At 40.3% G+C, this 15,273-nt stretch overlaps 1 protein-coding gene across 16 annotated transcripts in view; it reads right to left on the minus strand.

The window, feature by feature from the left end:
• REPS2 (RALBP1 associated Eps domain containing 2) overlaps positions 1-15,273 on the minus strand; it is a 155,165-nt gene that overhangs the window by 84,621 nt on the left and 55,271 nt on the right. For 7 of the 16 annotated variants that reach the window (XM_050963742.1, XM_050963735.1, XM_050963703.1 and 4 more), the window contains exons 4-6: positions 11,670-11,820; positions 7,152-7,249; positions 57-192 (exon numbers count right to left, since the gene is read on the minus strand). In XM_050963742.1, coding sequence (XP_050819699.1) covers positions 57-192; positions 7,152-7,249; positions 11,670-11,820 — 385 coding nt within the window. Of the gene's footprint in view, positions 1-56; positions 193-6,805; positions 6,855-7,151; positions 7,250-11,669; positions 11,821-15,273 lie in introns of all 16 variants that reach the window. The other 9 variants (XM_050963807.1, XM_050963797.1, XM_050963722.1 and 6 more) reach the window with 5 other exon arrangements.

Raw genomic sequence — 15,273 nt, forward strand, 5'->3', positions numbered from 1 at the left:
CAGGCCTTTCATCCTGGCTGTTTTGTTGCACATACATATTATTTAGTAAATGTTACCTGAAATGAGAGAGTTCAGATCAGGCTGTAGGGATTTGAACTGGTTGATGTAATATTCTCGCTGTTCCTCAGTTATCCTCCAGGGGTCATCTGGGTAATTACTGCTGTCCTGTGGCTCACTTTCTACTGAAAGAAACTTCAAAAAAAGGGCAAAGAGTCACTTACAAAAGTGCGGGGAAAGCAGCACAGACATTTTAAGAAGTCAGGGTCAGTCTGCACATCTAGCAGGCCCTTTTTTAAAGAAATGAGAGAAGAAAGGCCCAAGCCAATTAATATCTGTTACAGTTAGGGCTTATTATAAATGTCCATTTGCTCAGAGAAATACAGTAACTCCTCACTTAAAGTCGTCCCTCTTAACATTGTTACATTGCTGATCAATGAGGGAACATACTCATTTAAAGCTGTGCAATGTGCCACTCTCACGCTGTTTGGCTGCCTGCTTTCTCCACACCTGGCAGCCTCCCTACGTCTTTTTTTTTTACTTTTTTAAAAGTTGATTTGTATAAGGTTATGTTTGTTTGTTTGTTCGTTTGCATAGAAGCGGATGTCAATGTTGTGAGCTTCACTCTTATGGTGGAAAGAAGCAAACATTTAAAATGCTTTGACCTGCATGACAAATATTTCAGTGACAGAATGTAGGAAAGAATAAGTTACATGCTCCAGCAAAGTTTAAGACCACTCCTCTAGCTAGGTTGTCAACATGCTCATACTCAAATATGTGACTTTGTTTTTTAAAATGTGTTAAAAGATCCCCAAAACAGGAAACATCACAAAATAGTACTTTGTGCTAGTTTGAAATTATGTGAGATTTATTGGTTTAAACTACGTGATGTTTTAGATACACTGTTTCCCATGAATCAGCTAAGTTTTTCCCAAGTGTACAAAAAAAAAGTAATCATCGATTAAAAAAAAAATCAAATTCCTAAGGTTATATTATTTCAAGCCACAGTCTACAGTCCAACAAACATTATTTTAAAACTGTTTAATATTAATGAGACCATAGTTTAGAACAGCTTAAAAACCTAGGTCACTCTTCCATAGAGGAAAGTTTGTAAAAATTCATGGAGAAGTTTTGCTCTGTGGTAGACAGACAAAGGGAACAAAAAACATGACTGGTGATTAAAAAACAACAACCCTAACAGTCATGGGGCTTTATTCTCATTTATACTAAGACTCTTTTAGAAAGTGCTGATGTGTAAATGTGTAATTCATACCCACTTTGAGGCACCTTTACACTCCAGAGCAGTGTAACAAGGCCTTAGGGCTTGGCTACACTGGAGAGTTACAGCGCTGGTGGTGGCTTTACAGCACTGTAACTTACTCCCCGTCCACACTGGCAAGGCACATACAGCGCTGTATCTCCCTGGCTACAGCGCTGGCTGTACTCCACCTTGGCCTGAGGAATAACGACTATAGCGCTGCTCTTGCAGCGCTGGGGTGCCAGTGTAAACAGTGATTAATCTTAGTACGCTGTAACTGACCTCCGGAACATTCCCATAATGCTTTTTAAGTAAAGATAACACTCTTTGGCCATGGCTACACTTACAGTTCTGCAGTGCTGGTAGTTACAGCTGTGTTCGTACAGCTGTGTAGGGCCAGCGCTGCAGTGTGGCCACACTGACAGCTACCAGCGCTGCAGTGTGGCCACATCTGCAGCATTTGCAGCGCTGTTGGGAGTGGTGCATTGTGGGCAGCTATCCCAGCTTTCAAGTGGCTGCAACGTGCTTTTCAAAAGAGAGAGGTGGGGTGGAATGTGACAGGGAGCGTGGGAGAGACAGAGAGATTGGATTTTTGGAGCTGACACTGTTCTCAGCTCCCTGCCTTACAAGTTCTAAGGACTGGAAGACACACAGTGCTTACTTTCAATCATTTTAAAAGTTCTGACCGCTTCCCTCTCCCCTCTCTCATTCACTAAATGCAAATTATGCACTCCTAAATAGCCGTCAGACCAGATAAGCATCTGCTCAACATGGACTTCCCCCACCCTCTGCCGTGTGAGCATGCTGTTTCTCTCTTCAAGCAAACAGCTGTGAACATTCCAAAGTAATTCCCCTGCCTGCCTCCGCTCCCTCAGCAAACAGGAGCTGTGTTTGTTTTTTAAATAAGCAGTTTGGCTGAACTCCGAGCTCCCCCTTTCTTCCGGTTTGTTGTGGACAGGAATTCTGGGATACATCCTTATACCCTGGAGGTCAATAAAAGTGCTGGTGGGGTCCACACTTGCTGACCAGCGCTGGATCACCAGCGCTGGAATCGCTACACCCGAGGCTCGACCGGGTGTACAGCCAGCGCTGCAACCAGGGAGTTGCAGCGCGGGCCGTGCTTTGCAAGTGTGGCCACATCCTAAGTTGCAGCACTGTACCCCTCACCAGCACTGCAACTCTCTACTGTAGCCATGGCCTTTGTTTTGTTGTGATCCCTCCCTTTGTTTTGCTGTGAACTCGGGGCTCCCGGAGCTGCTTATCTAAAAAACAAACACAGCTACTGTTTGCTCGAGCAGAGGCAGGCAGGGAATGTCCACAGCTAGTGTTTGCTTGAGGAGAGAAGCAGCCCGGAGAGAGGGAAGGGTGTCTGTTTTGGAGCAGCTGCTTATCTGGTCTGAAGGCTATTTGCATTTAGTGAATGAGAGAGGGGTGGGGGAAGGGGTCGAAACTTTTAAAATGATTGAAGGTTGGTGCTGTGTATCTTCAAGTCCTTAGAACTTGCAAGGCAGGGAGCTGACTGTGTCAGCTCCAAAAATCCACTCTCTGTCTCCCCCACGCTCCCTGTCACACTCCACCCCACCCCCCTCTTTTCAAAAGCACGTTGCAGCCACTTGAATGCTGGGATAGCTGCCCATAATGCACCACTCCCAACACCGCTGCAAATGCTGCAAATGTGGCCACACTGCAGCGCTGGTAGCTCTCAGTGTGGCCACACTGCAGCGCTTTCCCTACACAGCTGTACGAAGACAGATTTAACTCCCAGCGCTGTACAGCTGCAAGTGTAGCCACACCCTTAGTGTAAATGAGAATCAGGCTCATAGTCTTATTCATGAAACCAGCGGCAAACTTACTGCTTTGTTAATTCACAATGCCATTGTGACTTAACAAGGCAGTAAGTTTGCCGCTGGTTTCATGAATAAGACTATGAGCCTGATTCTCATTTTTTTAATTAAAGTTATTTTTTATTTTTTTATTAAAGTTATTATCCACCATTGCTGCCATTGGTGAGGTGCTAGTATGGACAGGCCACTGGTAACATTTGACATTTTAACCACCATGGCATCTAGATTTGCTCTGAGCAGGATTAGACAACTCGGTGGCTAAAAATGCTAGTGGTCAATCTGGTATATACAAATTCCTGCACAGTTGGTTCTACTGGTGAAGCTGCACAATTGGTTGCCACAGTGAGAAATCTGAAGAAATATATCTAATGTACATCTTACGAAGCCAACAAGATAAACAGAGCGTGCAAAATCCAATTAAAAAAATACTCAGAAGAACCAGGACTCTGGGCATCTAACTCAAGTATGCAGTATCTTATCAGAAACATTTCTGTGGTCATGAAATTTTCATCGAAGTTGGACTCAAAATTTGGTACACTATTTAGATTCTTGAGACTTCTGTCTGATACCCCAGAGCTCAAGGAATCTGCATAGCCTAGCGCCATACAGACGATGCCACAGCCTCACAGCAACACTGTTTGCCAGTGCCAACATAGAACCACTACAGTATTGGCAGCTCAAGAAGGATTTGGCCTGCTTTTTTACAACTAGTCACCAGTGCTGGCCTTTACTGGCATCGGTACTTCCATTAGTTCTTGTGTCACTGGGATGAATTCTCAGAAGGGGGGCACTGTGTTTCTGGTCCTGTGTCAGGTTGATACTCTTGATGGACCAGATCTGGGGATCTTCTTTGTGAAATAAGAAGATAATTTCTTGCAGCAAGATGTGCTGGGTTCTGAGGTTGAGCAAAGACACTTATGTTAACTAGCCAAGACCAGTAGACTCCTGGGTGGGCACCAGGCAAGGAGTATAAATGTGTTATTGCTATTTATTTTAGACTTTGGTTGTGGAGTCAGTGGAACAGACTCAGTTGTCAGTCTCTCTCTATTGTTAATGCAGCGTGTGTTTCTTTCTTGCCTGACTTACTGGTTCGGACATATTTGTGTACTTTGATAAACTATGTATATTTTAGCCATTTACAGTGGTCTGTTGAGTATTAATACTCCCTGAAACAAAGGCGCATTTGGGAAAATGGAACTTCCATCTGGCCCATCTTTTTGGAAGTTCCTCTTTACAAAACCCTAAAAGAAAGATGACAGAGTCATCTGAAAAATCACTGAAGAACTTAATGCTCCATCAAATTATACTCGTTAGTATAATTCCACAGCTGGCCCTAGCCATGTACCAAACATTCAGCCATAAATGGTCCTGCATATATCTCAATCTCTCACACATACTTTGTCAACACCCAGGACTTGTCCAATCAATGGGATGCCACAACTTCCACTACTTGAAAGATGAACTACAGAGCCAACCACTCATTTTAAATACCTGCTTGCTCCCCACTCTAGCTAGTTCAATACTTCTGATCACCACCCCAGTAATAACAAGTACACTGACCATCTAATCCTCTCTCAAAAATGACCATTTTATCAAAAAGCCATTTTGCACTGAAGAAGAGTTTTGATTAAAAACATTTGACTACATCTAGTAATTAATCTTCCTAAAGCTCTTTAAGATCCAACATGGAAAGGCTTTAGAAAAATATCATCATCATCATCATCAAGGCCAATGACAGGCCACAAAGTTATTTTACTTTGCTCCTACATGTTTGGTCTGAATTCTCCATACACACCAGGCAGGATTTCCTTATGGAGTGCTGCTTCCTTTTTTATTTTCTGCAGCAGCTGTGGAAAAAGGGTAATTGCTTTAAACTGAAGCAGAGCAAACATCAAATGAAGGAGGCAGAAGAGGAACAGAAGCTGATAGGTCAAAAGCCAATCCTGTCTGTCTTCATTAGTGTCTTTGATCCCCACAATGCTACATTCTACAATTCTCTCATGCATACCACTTTAGTTGAACAGCTATGTTATTTTGTGTAATTTCTGCATAATCCTACAAAAAATCGTGGCAGTACTGAAACAATGAAAACTATTGACCTTATTCAAACCAGCTGATCAAGCAAATATAGTCCTAATTCTTCAAAGCAGTTTAAAATAGAATGTAAGTAGCAGAACAAATCAGAAATAGAACATTACAGGTCAACATACTCTGCTCCAGTTTAGAGTGCATTGTTTTCATAACTTCTGTCTGCAAACTATAGATATAGTTGGCAAGCTTTAAACAAAAGGAAGCATTCAAAATTATCCCCTGGCTACTATGTGATGAAGCTCTGGATAGCCTTGTAGAATTCCTTTGGTGCAGAATTATTGAAATGCATAAATGGAACACTGACAAATATGTTTTATGGTGCACCATATTTGCTTGTACAGTAAAAAATATGAACACAAGCTAATCAATATGGCAATATATAAAAGATTAATAATTCTTGTAGGAGCTGCAGTCCCTTGCGTTCTAAGTCGACATGGGCCAGAGGGAGGGGGAAACTGACTTTGCTTGAAAAATCCATTCCATCCCTAACCATCTATCCATGCCTCATGTTGTTCTTATGTTATGGGGTAGACACAGTGAGAGCACAGTCAAAAAACAGCCACTTTCATTTAAATAAAAGCAGTTCTGCTGGTAAACATGGTAAGATTTTACCTTAGACCAAAAATCTGTTGCTGTAATAGGAAATTTTGCAGATTGGAAAGTTTGTAGAGTTATGGTTTTGAAGCCAGCAGGAAAACTCTAGACCAGTTCAAGTAAATCAAACAAAACATCCCACCTAATCTTCTTTATCAGGATTGGGATGATTGAGAGAATAAACTGGGTCTACAAATTTGAATGATTTCCTGCTCGGGAGTTGGATATCAGGTCATAACAGTGTGAGTGTCTCAGGGATAACTCACTAGATCAGGGGTCAGCAACCTTTGAGAAATGGTGTGCTGAGACTTCATGTATTCACTCTAACTTAAGGTTGTGTGTGCAAGTAATACATTTTAAAGTTTTTAGAAGGTTTTTTTCTATAAAAGTCTATAATATATAACTAAGCTATTGTTGTATGTAAAGTAAATAAGAGTTTTTAAATGTTTAAGAAGCTTCATTTAAAATTAAATTAAAATGCAGAGCCCCCCCGGACGGTGGCCAGGACCCGGGCAGTGTGAGTGCCACTGAAAATCAGCTCGTGTGCCGCCTTCAGCACCCGTTCCATAGATTGCCTACCCCTGCACTAGATGAATAAAAACAAATCTCAATTAAATTAATATATTTTAAAGATGTTTTTCTTGTGTTATTAATACCTTAAAATTCTTTCACTTCTGATCATCTAAGAATCTCAATCTAATTTTTCAATATTTATGTTGTTTGCTTACATTTTAATTTCACTCAGCTTAAACAATGAAAATGAACTACCGGTACTCATTTTCAATTGGCTTTCTAGTCAGTTGTGCTTTGTACTTCTACACTAGAAGGATGCATCAATCAATGAGCTGCAAATAGGAGAGGGGAGTGTTGTTATTTAAACAAACAAACAAAAAAATCATTTGAAGAACTTTTATATTTAAATTTCTGAAAACATTTGTATTCATGTTAAGCTTTGTAAAATGTTTTTACAAACCAAAATTTGGGCTTAACTGAACCCCACAGTCTTCCTTTCTGTGCTTACTTGCAAAATAAAGACTGTATTTGCCTGGCAGTAGAGACGAGAAGGAAACCTTTGCAGAAGAGAAACAAAATGAACATTATATAAAGTGAAAATAATGAAGAATACTTTACTTAGCTAAAACTGTGGGGAAATTTTGGTCTTAATTTATTCAAAATGGAATTTGTCTACATTATTGGGACTAACATCCCCACTTTTTTCAAAAAGCACCACTAGAGGGTCAGAGCCTAAGTTTTATGTGTCAGTGACAAGCAGTGTCCCAAATGAGAAGTCACTTTGACAAGAACTGGAACTTCATGCATTTCTTTTTTGTTTTATTTATTTCTTTAATCCCCAGGCAATTTATTACCCGACTAAGAGAGGAATGTACAAGTGCAGATTTGGATCCATAATTTCCTGTTGCTGGTCCATCCTGTTGGTGTGTAGAATGTCTAGCTTCATAAGAAACTATGGAAGTTAAAGAAAAAAAAATCAGAGGACTCAATAACGTTCCACAAGCTCAAAGTGAAAATTAAGCATTACAATACAGAGGTTTATTAAGCTTAATATTACTGTACTACCATTACTTCTGTCCCCTTACCCAAAGCCCTAATGACATGCTCGCCTCCTATATCATAGTTTCTCTTCTTTAATATTTAGGCATTAACAATAAAAGTTGTCATTTCATCCTATCAGATTGGCATTAATTGCTTTACCAGTTGTTAAAATGCACATTTACATGAAAACCAGCAGCAGCCCAAAAATAAACTATTACAGTAAATCAGCTAACTAATAAATGTAGTGAATTTTCAACTGTCATTTTCAAGAGATTTAGGTTTTTCACTTTTTTATTATTTAAATCTAATTTGTTTAAAGAGGACATTGTCAAGGAAGAGCATTAGACATTGATTTGATCTGTAACAAAACTGTTGAAATTTGACTGCGGAAAATTCTCTGGATCCTAAATACCTAGGCTTTTTGGTTGTTGATCATTCCATTGCCAGAACATTGAAAAAAAAACAATAAGCTTCCTACTTTTAGAAACTCCTAAAACCCAAAGTTTTTTGCTTCCTACTGTGTATGCAGCAATGACATCTTTTTCTAGGAGATGTGTTGACATCAATAATGATTTTCTTATTCAAAAACAGATGCTTTGCAGGGAAAAGTTACTATAGACCAAAGTTACTTTTAAACAAAATAGTCCCACAAATTTCAGGTAAATTCAATATTTGCTGAGTGGAAATAGAAAAGGGCTCTAACAGGAGATATTTCCAGGGTCCTAAGTATGTACTACAAATACAGATAAGAAAATAATAGTTAAACTGAGCTATAAAAATTATGCACTTGGCAATGCCTACATGTTCCACCCTTTGGCTTTGTCTAGTGCACATTAAGAAGCAGAAGAGTAACTAGAATGCCAAATACAGCAGCAGAATAGTATGACAAATAACCAAAAAGGCTGATATTAGAACTGTTAATTTCCTCAGAAATACACACCCAATAATCACTTCTTGATTTGAGACATATTTGATTGACAAGCAAATTCCAAACCTGATTTTTTTTTTTGCTGGTCATCAATAGGCCACTAGTCTTGAATATATCTTTTAGTTTTAAAACCCAAATTAATATTTCAAAACAGAGAAGGCCTGATCCTGATGGTATTGCAGGTGCTCAGCACCTCTCCGAATCTGGACTAGAGTTAGCGAAGAAAAGCAACAATAATTTCAGTTTTCCTAAGGCGAGAAGAATTCCATTCCATCCGCGTAATTTAGGAACAATCCTGTTTTTAAATGAAGATAAATAACTAGACATTGAAGCAGGGCACGTTGGTGCTCTCCTTCAAATCTGTTATTTTGAAATCAAACTGCTGAAGTGTTCAAACTGTAGCACTGTCCTAATGCTATTCAGCATCATTTATACAAAATTTTAGAGTCTCCTGAAAAATGAAAATCAAGGAAACTCAAAATCTTACTAAGGTTACAAAGCAGCTTGCTTTTAAAAGTTATCTTTCTACCCCCTAGTATTTTTATCTATTCTTATCCTGTGCTGGTATCTAGTTTTTTCCCTTACAAATGTGTTTCAATGTCAGAAAGAAGACAGGAAGGAAGTTGTGAAATACACTGCAGTACTCGGAGGCTGAGTATGGGGCTCCGTTGCTATGTGGTTACCAGCAGCAGAACTTTCAAAAACTAGCAAGAAAACAGAATGCTCTGATAAAGTTCTACTTTAGAGGGATGGGGAAAAATTGAATGTTCAATGAGCCAGGATCTCTACTTTCTGAACACCACATCGGAGTATAATCAGTACAAAAAAGGTTAACACCCCACACGCATACACAAACTCAATGCTCGATAGGCCCCTCCAGAACGGTTTTCAGTGTCTTCAATGCAATTGTTTCAATGAAACCGGAATGTTAACAGATTCCTGTATTTTTTTAAGGCCAGAATGAACCAATTAGACCATCTAGTCTGACATCCTGCCTCACACAGGCCATAGAATTTTACCCAGTCAGCCCTGTATTGAGACCAGTAACTTGTGTTTGACTAAAGCATACCTTCCAGAAAGCCAACCAGTCTCGATCTGAAAACATGAAGAGTCTTCACATTCAGACTGGATGCCTTTCTGGAGGACATGTTTTAGTGCTCAAGGGGCTCATGGCCTCGCAGGATTTTATCATTTTAATGTTTATCTACTTGTATTAATTTTTAGAAGAATCTGACACTCATGTTAGACTTGATTCTACAACTCTTGCTCACTTTGAATAGCACCTTGCTGGAAGTATAAACTGGAGTATAAACTACTGTTCAAAGCAAGGTAAGCCAATAGAACATGGGACATTCAGCACTCATTACAAGAACCTGCAATGGTGGGGGAAGTACATGAATATAATGGATTGTGCCATACAAAACAGAATCACTATTTCTAGTAATCTTACAGTTCCTGTTAACATTAATACCTAGTGCACTGCATGAGAATTGTAATCCAGGATATGTCCTTACTGTTCTGTGGCTCATTGATTTGGACAGGGCACATGTTGGTACAGTGGAAGGGAATTCCACCTGCAGTGCTTATTTCGAACATCAAAAATCACTGCTTTGTTATGCCTTACATGTGGATAACTAACGTATCAACGTGGATGACAGTCCACTTGCTAACAAGTGACTATCACTCAGTACTAACATGAACCTTTGACTAGAAGTCCATTTGATTGCATCAGACCGCTGATGTTTATCATCAACACAAATTTTACTTAATTAAAAATTTTTATAAGAGCTCAGTTCAGTTTAGTCACTTGTAACTGAGGACAACAGCTAAAGAACCAATACATCCCACTCTTCATTCACAGAGATCATGTAAACTCATGGTACCCACACTTGGAGTTGGATGCAAAATGGTTTTCCTATCCCACAAACATTTCCAAGATTTAGAAAATTCTCCCATTCCATATCAGGACAAAACCAAGATTTTTAATTATTTCTTTTTAATGAAAATGAGAGAATGAGAAAGGGAGCCAGCCAGCCACCCACCCACCCGAGAAATGAAAAATGGTTAGAGGACTATCCTGGGATGCAAGAGACCCTGCCTGATTTGGAGCAGACACCTGAATGTGGGTCTGCCACATCACAGGAGAATGGCCTGACCACTAGTTTATTGGCTATTTTGGGGTGGGTCTCTCTCAATCTCTCTTGTTGGAGAGATTATTATTAACTTATTAAATAACCATTGGGCCAGTGACAGAGACTGACTCTATAGCCTGGTGATTAGGGCACTCATGTGGCAGACCTTGGTTCAAGTCCCTAGCCTGAAACCAGCAGAGCAGCAACTTGAACCTGGATCATCCACATTGCAGGTGGGTGCCCCAGCCAACTGACTCTTCTGGGGTGGGCAACATTCTCTTTGCTTTTGTCCAGAAATTCTATCCAGGATCTCATGAATCCTTTTAGTCTAGCTGGATACCCATTCAATGTTTCAGTTTCAACAAATCGGAATTTTCCAACAAAAAATAGTTTTGGCAGAAGATTCCCAACCAGCTCTACCCACATCAACTGTCTAGTCCCTTTGAAGAAATGATGTTAGATTTTGCGCTTTATCTGTGACAGAGCACCTACTGGTCACTCACTATCATTTTTAATTATCATTTTATATTACAACAGTTGTTAGAAGCCCCGGTCAGGACTGGTGCCCTATTCTGTTGGGTGCTATACAAAGATATAGTAAAGACAGCTCCTGCTCCAAAAGCTAGACTCCGTTACACAGATTACAAAGTAACCTGTAAAAATCTATATTCTGCAAGTACTCAGATGAGAGTTATGCTACTGACTTTTATAGCAGCATGATCAAGCCCACAGTGTCTAAATTGTGGTCATTTGTTTTCTTCTGGGTTCCCACTACATTTTACATTCATACCTTACTACTGTTATTTTTGTTATGTAACCAGGAAAACCATCGTTCTCCCTTGCAAACAAAGTCTCACCGTAAATCTGAAAACTAGTACAGCAGTTATTGAAATCTGGAGTGGGGTTTTTATTTTAATATTAAAAAAAGCATGCTTATGCACTGAAACATTCACAGTATTCAATCATTAACATATACTGCACATAGGTTTGCCAAAAATGTGGCAATTAGCATTAATTTGTGAACAGTTGCACACAAATCTACACATGATAATTAATTTACTGGAAAGCAAACAGGAAGAGAGGACTAAATAATCAGAAAGCAAAGCTTCTGCATAAAATAAAAAAAAGATGGTCAGCTCATTTACTAAAAGACAGATGTAATTAAGTCCAGACATTATTAGGCTGATTCCTTAATTGCATTTGAGATTTGAAGGCACTGGAGGGAAAAAAAACAACAGTGTATGACTTGTGCATCCCAGATTTTATCCTACCTCCATGTGGCTGTTCAAGCTTACTCCTTGACTTGCCATAGCCATAACTCAAGGATATTCTCTGGTAATTAGATGGAGAAGCAGGAGGTGAACACATCGGTGACATGGGAGGAGACTTGGTTTCCTGCTTCAGAAACAACGAAGTGGAATTCTGAGGTGACTACAGAAATAGGTGGAGTAATACTGCATACCAGTTCAATCACATACAGCATGATGTGCAAGGCATAGTAATAACTGAAATTCTTATGCCCCAAAGGAACATTTCCAAAAGAAACGTGATTATAAATGGAAGATGGCAAAGTGATGCTTTGATGTTGAGCCTTGTTCTCGGGGTAAAATACAGCCATATTCATCGGAAGGGGTTAGAATGAACTCTAAGACATTTTACTTGCATACATGTCTGGAGAAATATTTTTGTTAAATCTTATTATTACTGGGTATTTTTGGATTTGCATATTGTATTTAGGTGTTTGAATGCATCCCCCATTTAAGAAAATACTTTTCAATTCAGAAGAAGGCAAAAAATGAAAAATAATTAAAAGCACCAATTCAAAGATTTATTTTAAATATTCTGTGAACTGTCTTTGTGAGAAGTAGATTTGTAGATGTTGTCAGATCTAACCTGGAGTTTGTTTCCTTTTTCCCTGATGATTGAGCTTTTGTAGAGGACACAATAATTTACTATATAAACAGAAAAAATATTACTTCACAGTGCAACACCAAGGCAATAAAAGTCACCTAGGAAGAGCTATAGTTTTGGTGGAATGCTCTACTTGAATGGAATTATTCACAGAAAACAAATATTTGCGATCTTATTTCCAATTTCATTATTCTATATGTGCATGCCCCATTAATTCATTAATAATGGTTAGCCTCAGGTCAAGTTTGTTATTACTAATACTGGCAGTGCCATAAGTGTGCATGTGCTCTACAGATATATACACTGCCTGCTCCAAGGAGCTTTCACCCCAAAACATGATGCATGATGAGATGATGTCAGGCAAGGGAAAGGGTCATGCAAATAACAGGGGCTGTGAGATTGCTTTTTTTTTTTTTATAAGCATGTAAGCATCACACTCATTCTCAGTTTTTATAGATTCAGACAATATGAATCTCTTTATGATTCAGCTATTTTTAACTGGGAATTCAGAATATTTCCCTGAGGGTGGATTTCCAGAACTAGCCTGGTATAACACCTCAAAGGAAATTAAAGGAGAAAGAATATGGTAGGTTTTTTAAGGCCTGGCTTGACAAAGCCTTGGCTGGGATGATTTAGTTGGTGTTGGTCCCGCTTTGAGCAGGGGATTGGACTAGATGACCTCCTGAGGTCTCTTCCAACTCTAATATTCTATGATTCTAGGTTTCCTCAACCCAAAACCAAGGAGTTGTGACGATGGCAGACCAGTTGCCAGGTCATGCCAAGGTCCTAGGCATCAACTGGAGACTGACAAATATATAACTGGAACCGGTCTGGTGTGTGTTAGTGTTGTTAAAATAGGTATTAGAGTTATAAACATGTGGTTAGTGTTTAGAATTTACAGAACGCTTGTAAATTACTGCATGCATTAATCTCACTTGTTATATCTGTATCCAATGTCATAAGGTAATATTTAAGAGTTTGCTTTGTAACTGTAAATCACCAGTCAGGAGAGAAGCATTACCAAGTGTGAAATACTACAGGAGGTGTTATCTCCTGCCCTACAAAAGAAGGCCCATAAATACCAAACAAACCATTTGGAACATCAGAAGACAAAAGATTTTGTTGATTGCTCTCCTCCCCTCACGAATAGGAGATATGCAACTGAATTCCTCCCAGCAGCTGAACTTGCAACTTGGAAGGGCAAGGAATAAAAGGCCCTAACAAGGAGAAATTGTATCTCTATGTTGCTAGGACTTTAGGAGGGCAAGATTTCTAAGCATAAGTGAGGGATCCCACCTGCTTAGCCTGGGTTAGCTCTACCTAAAGGACATACAGAGTTTGCACATTACAACAGCTTCCATCACCTTTTGGAACCTACGACTGTATGTTTATCTCCTTTTAACCTTGTAAATAACTTTCTTATTTCCTTTTCCTAGTTAATGATTCTTTCGATAGTTTATCATAGGACTGGCTACAAGCATGGTCACTGATGTGAGATCTAACGTGCAATTGACCTAGGGTAAGTGACTGGTCCTTTGGAAAGGGGACTAACTTGAATACTGCTGCGATCCTTGATGTTAGGGACCATCTATCACTATCTGGGTAGCCAGATCGATCGGAGAACCCAAGGGGACTGTCTGTAATTCCATGCCTGCAGAGTTCTCACTTGATAATTAGCTGGTGAAATTTAAGTATAGAACTCACAACCAATCTGGGGGCCATGGATCAGCATTCACATTGCACTCCCCATCAGCAAGCATCCCGGGGCAGGGAAGCTAATGATCCAACCAGTGGATCAATTTTGGGGTTGAATCCTGGTCACATGCCACCTGGAGCACGTTGCACAGACACTAAGAACACAACCAATCTGGGGTTTGTATCCTGCTTCTTAACAGTCTGCCCTGATGTTGTTACTCACACTCTTGAGCCACTCCAGACAGCTTGACAGGAGTCATGAAGGGCTGTCTGTTCTCTTAGCCTTCCAGCATCACTCTTTTCATTAATTATGTTGTCACTAGAGACTGTACTAATGATAGAGACTCATTAGTTTGGTTGCTGTTTTTCAAACCAAGGCAGTTTTCTACTTTTCCCCTCTGCATCCTTCTCTCCCTAAAAAACAGCAACCTTGAACTACGTAAGCAAAGTTTCTGAAACATTTGCAAAGAATATTACAAGTAATGAGTGATGACCCACAGTGATTACTTTATGGTAAATATGGGTGGGGGGAGAAAGAATGTGTGCATTTTGCTGGGTGTGAATAGGTGGGTGATGTTCTTAGTGTTTTTCATGGATACTGTGTGGGTCTGTTACCCTGTGTGCTGTGTGTTTAATGAGGTGGTGGGAGAGAGTTTGTTGTTACAGAGGACCAAGTTTAACCTCGCCTAGCAGCCAGGACCCCAAACAACTGCCTGGAAATGGGAACCCTAGCAACCAGTGACGTGGTGACCAGGAGCCCACCTCAGCTTGGCTGTCAGCAAGTTCTGGCCAGTGGGAGGACAAAGGACTGAGAGAGGACCCCGGTGACCTGACCAGCTAGTTCCAGCCAGTGGGAAACAAAGGATGGAAGAGAGAGGGCCCAGGCAACCTGTTTATCTGGGACCAAAGACAAACGACGGGGGAAGAGCTGTTGGGGGAGATGATATAGGATGATCGGCTGGAAGGAAGGGGCTTCTGGGCTGGGGAGAGGGAGCAGCCAGAGTCCATCTGGATGCAGGAGAGACCTAGATGTACTGTGCTGAGGGCTGCTAGGCCCGAGAGCCCGGAGAGTTTCCTGTGCTGGGTTCAGATGCTCAATAAACCCTTCTGCTTTACGCTGGCTGAGAGTCACCCCAGTCTAGAGATCAGGGTTGCATTATTCCCTCTGGGAGTGGAGGTCCCGGGGGTCCAGAGCGAGTGGACTCCCTGAGGGGGCCCATGCTGAGAGACAGGCATGCTGAAGGCTCAGAGAAGTGAGGTTCCAGGAGG

The sequence above is a fragment of the Gopherus flavomarginatus genome, chromosome 1 (assembly GCF_025201925.1).
Source record: "Gopherus flavomarginatus isolate rGopFla2 chromosome 1, rGopFla2.mat.asm, whole genome shotgun sequence".
Classification (NCBI taxonomy): Eukaryota; Metazoa; Chordata; order Testudines; family Testudinidae; genus Gopherus; species Gopherus flavomarginatus.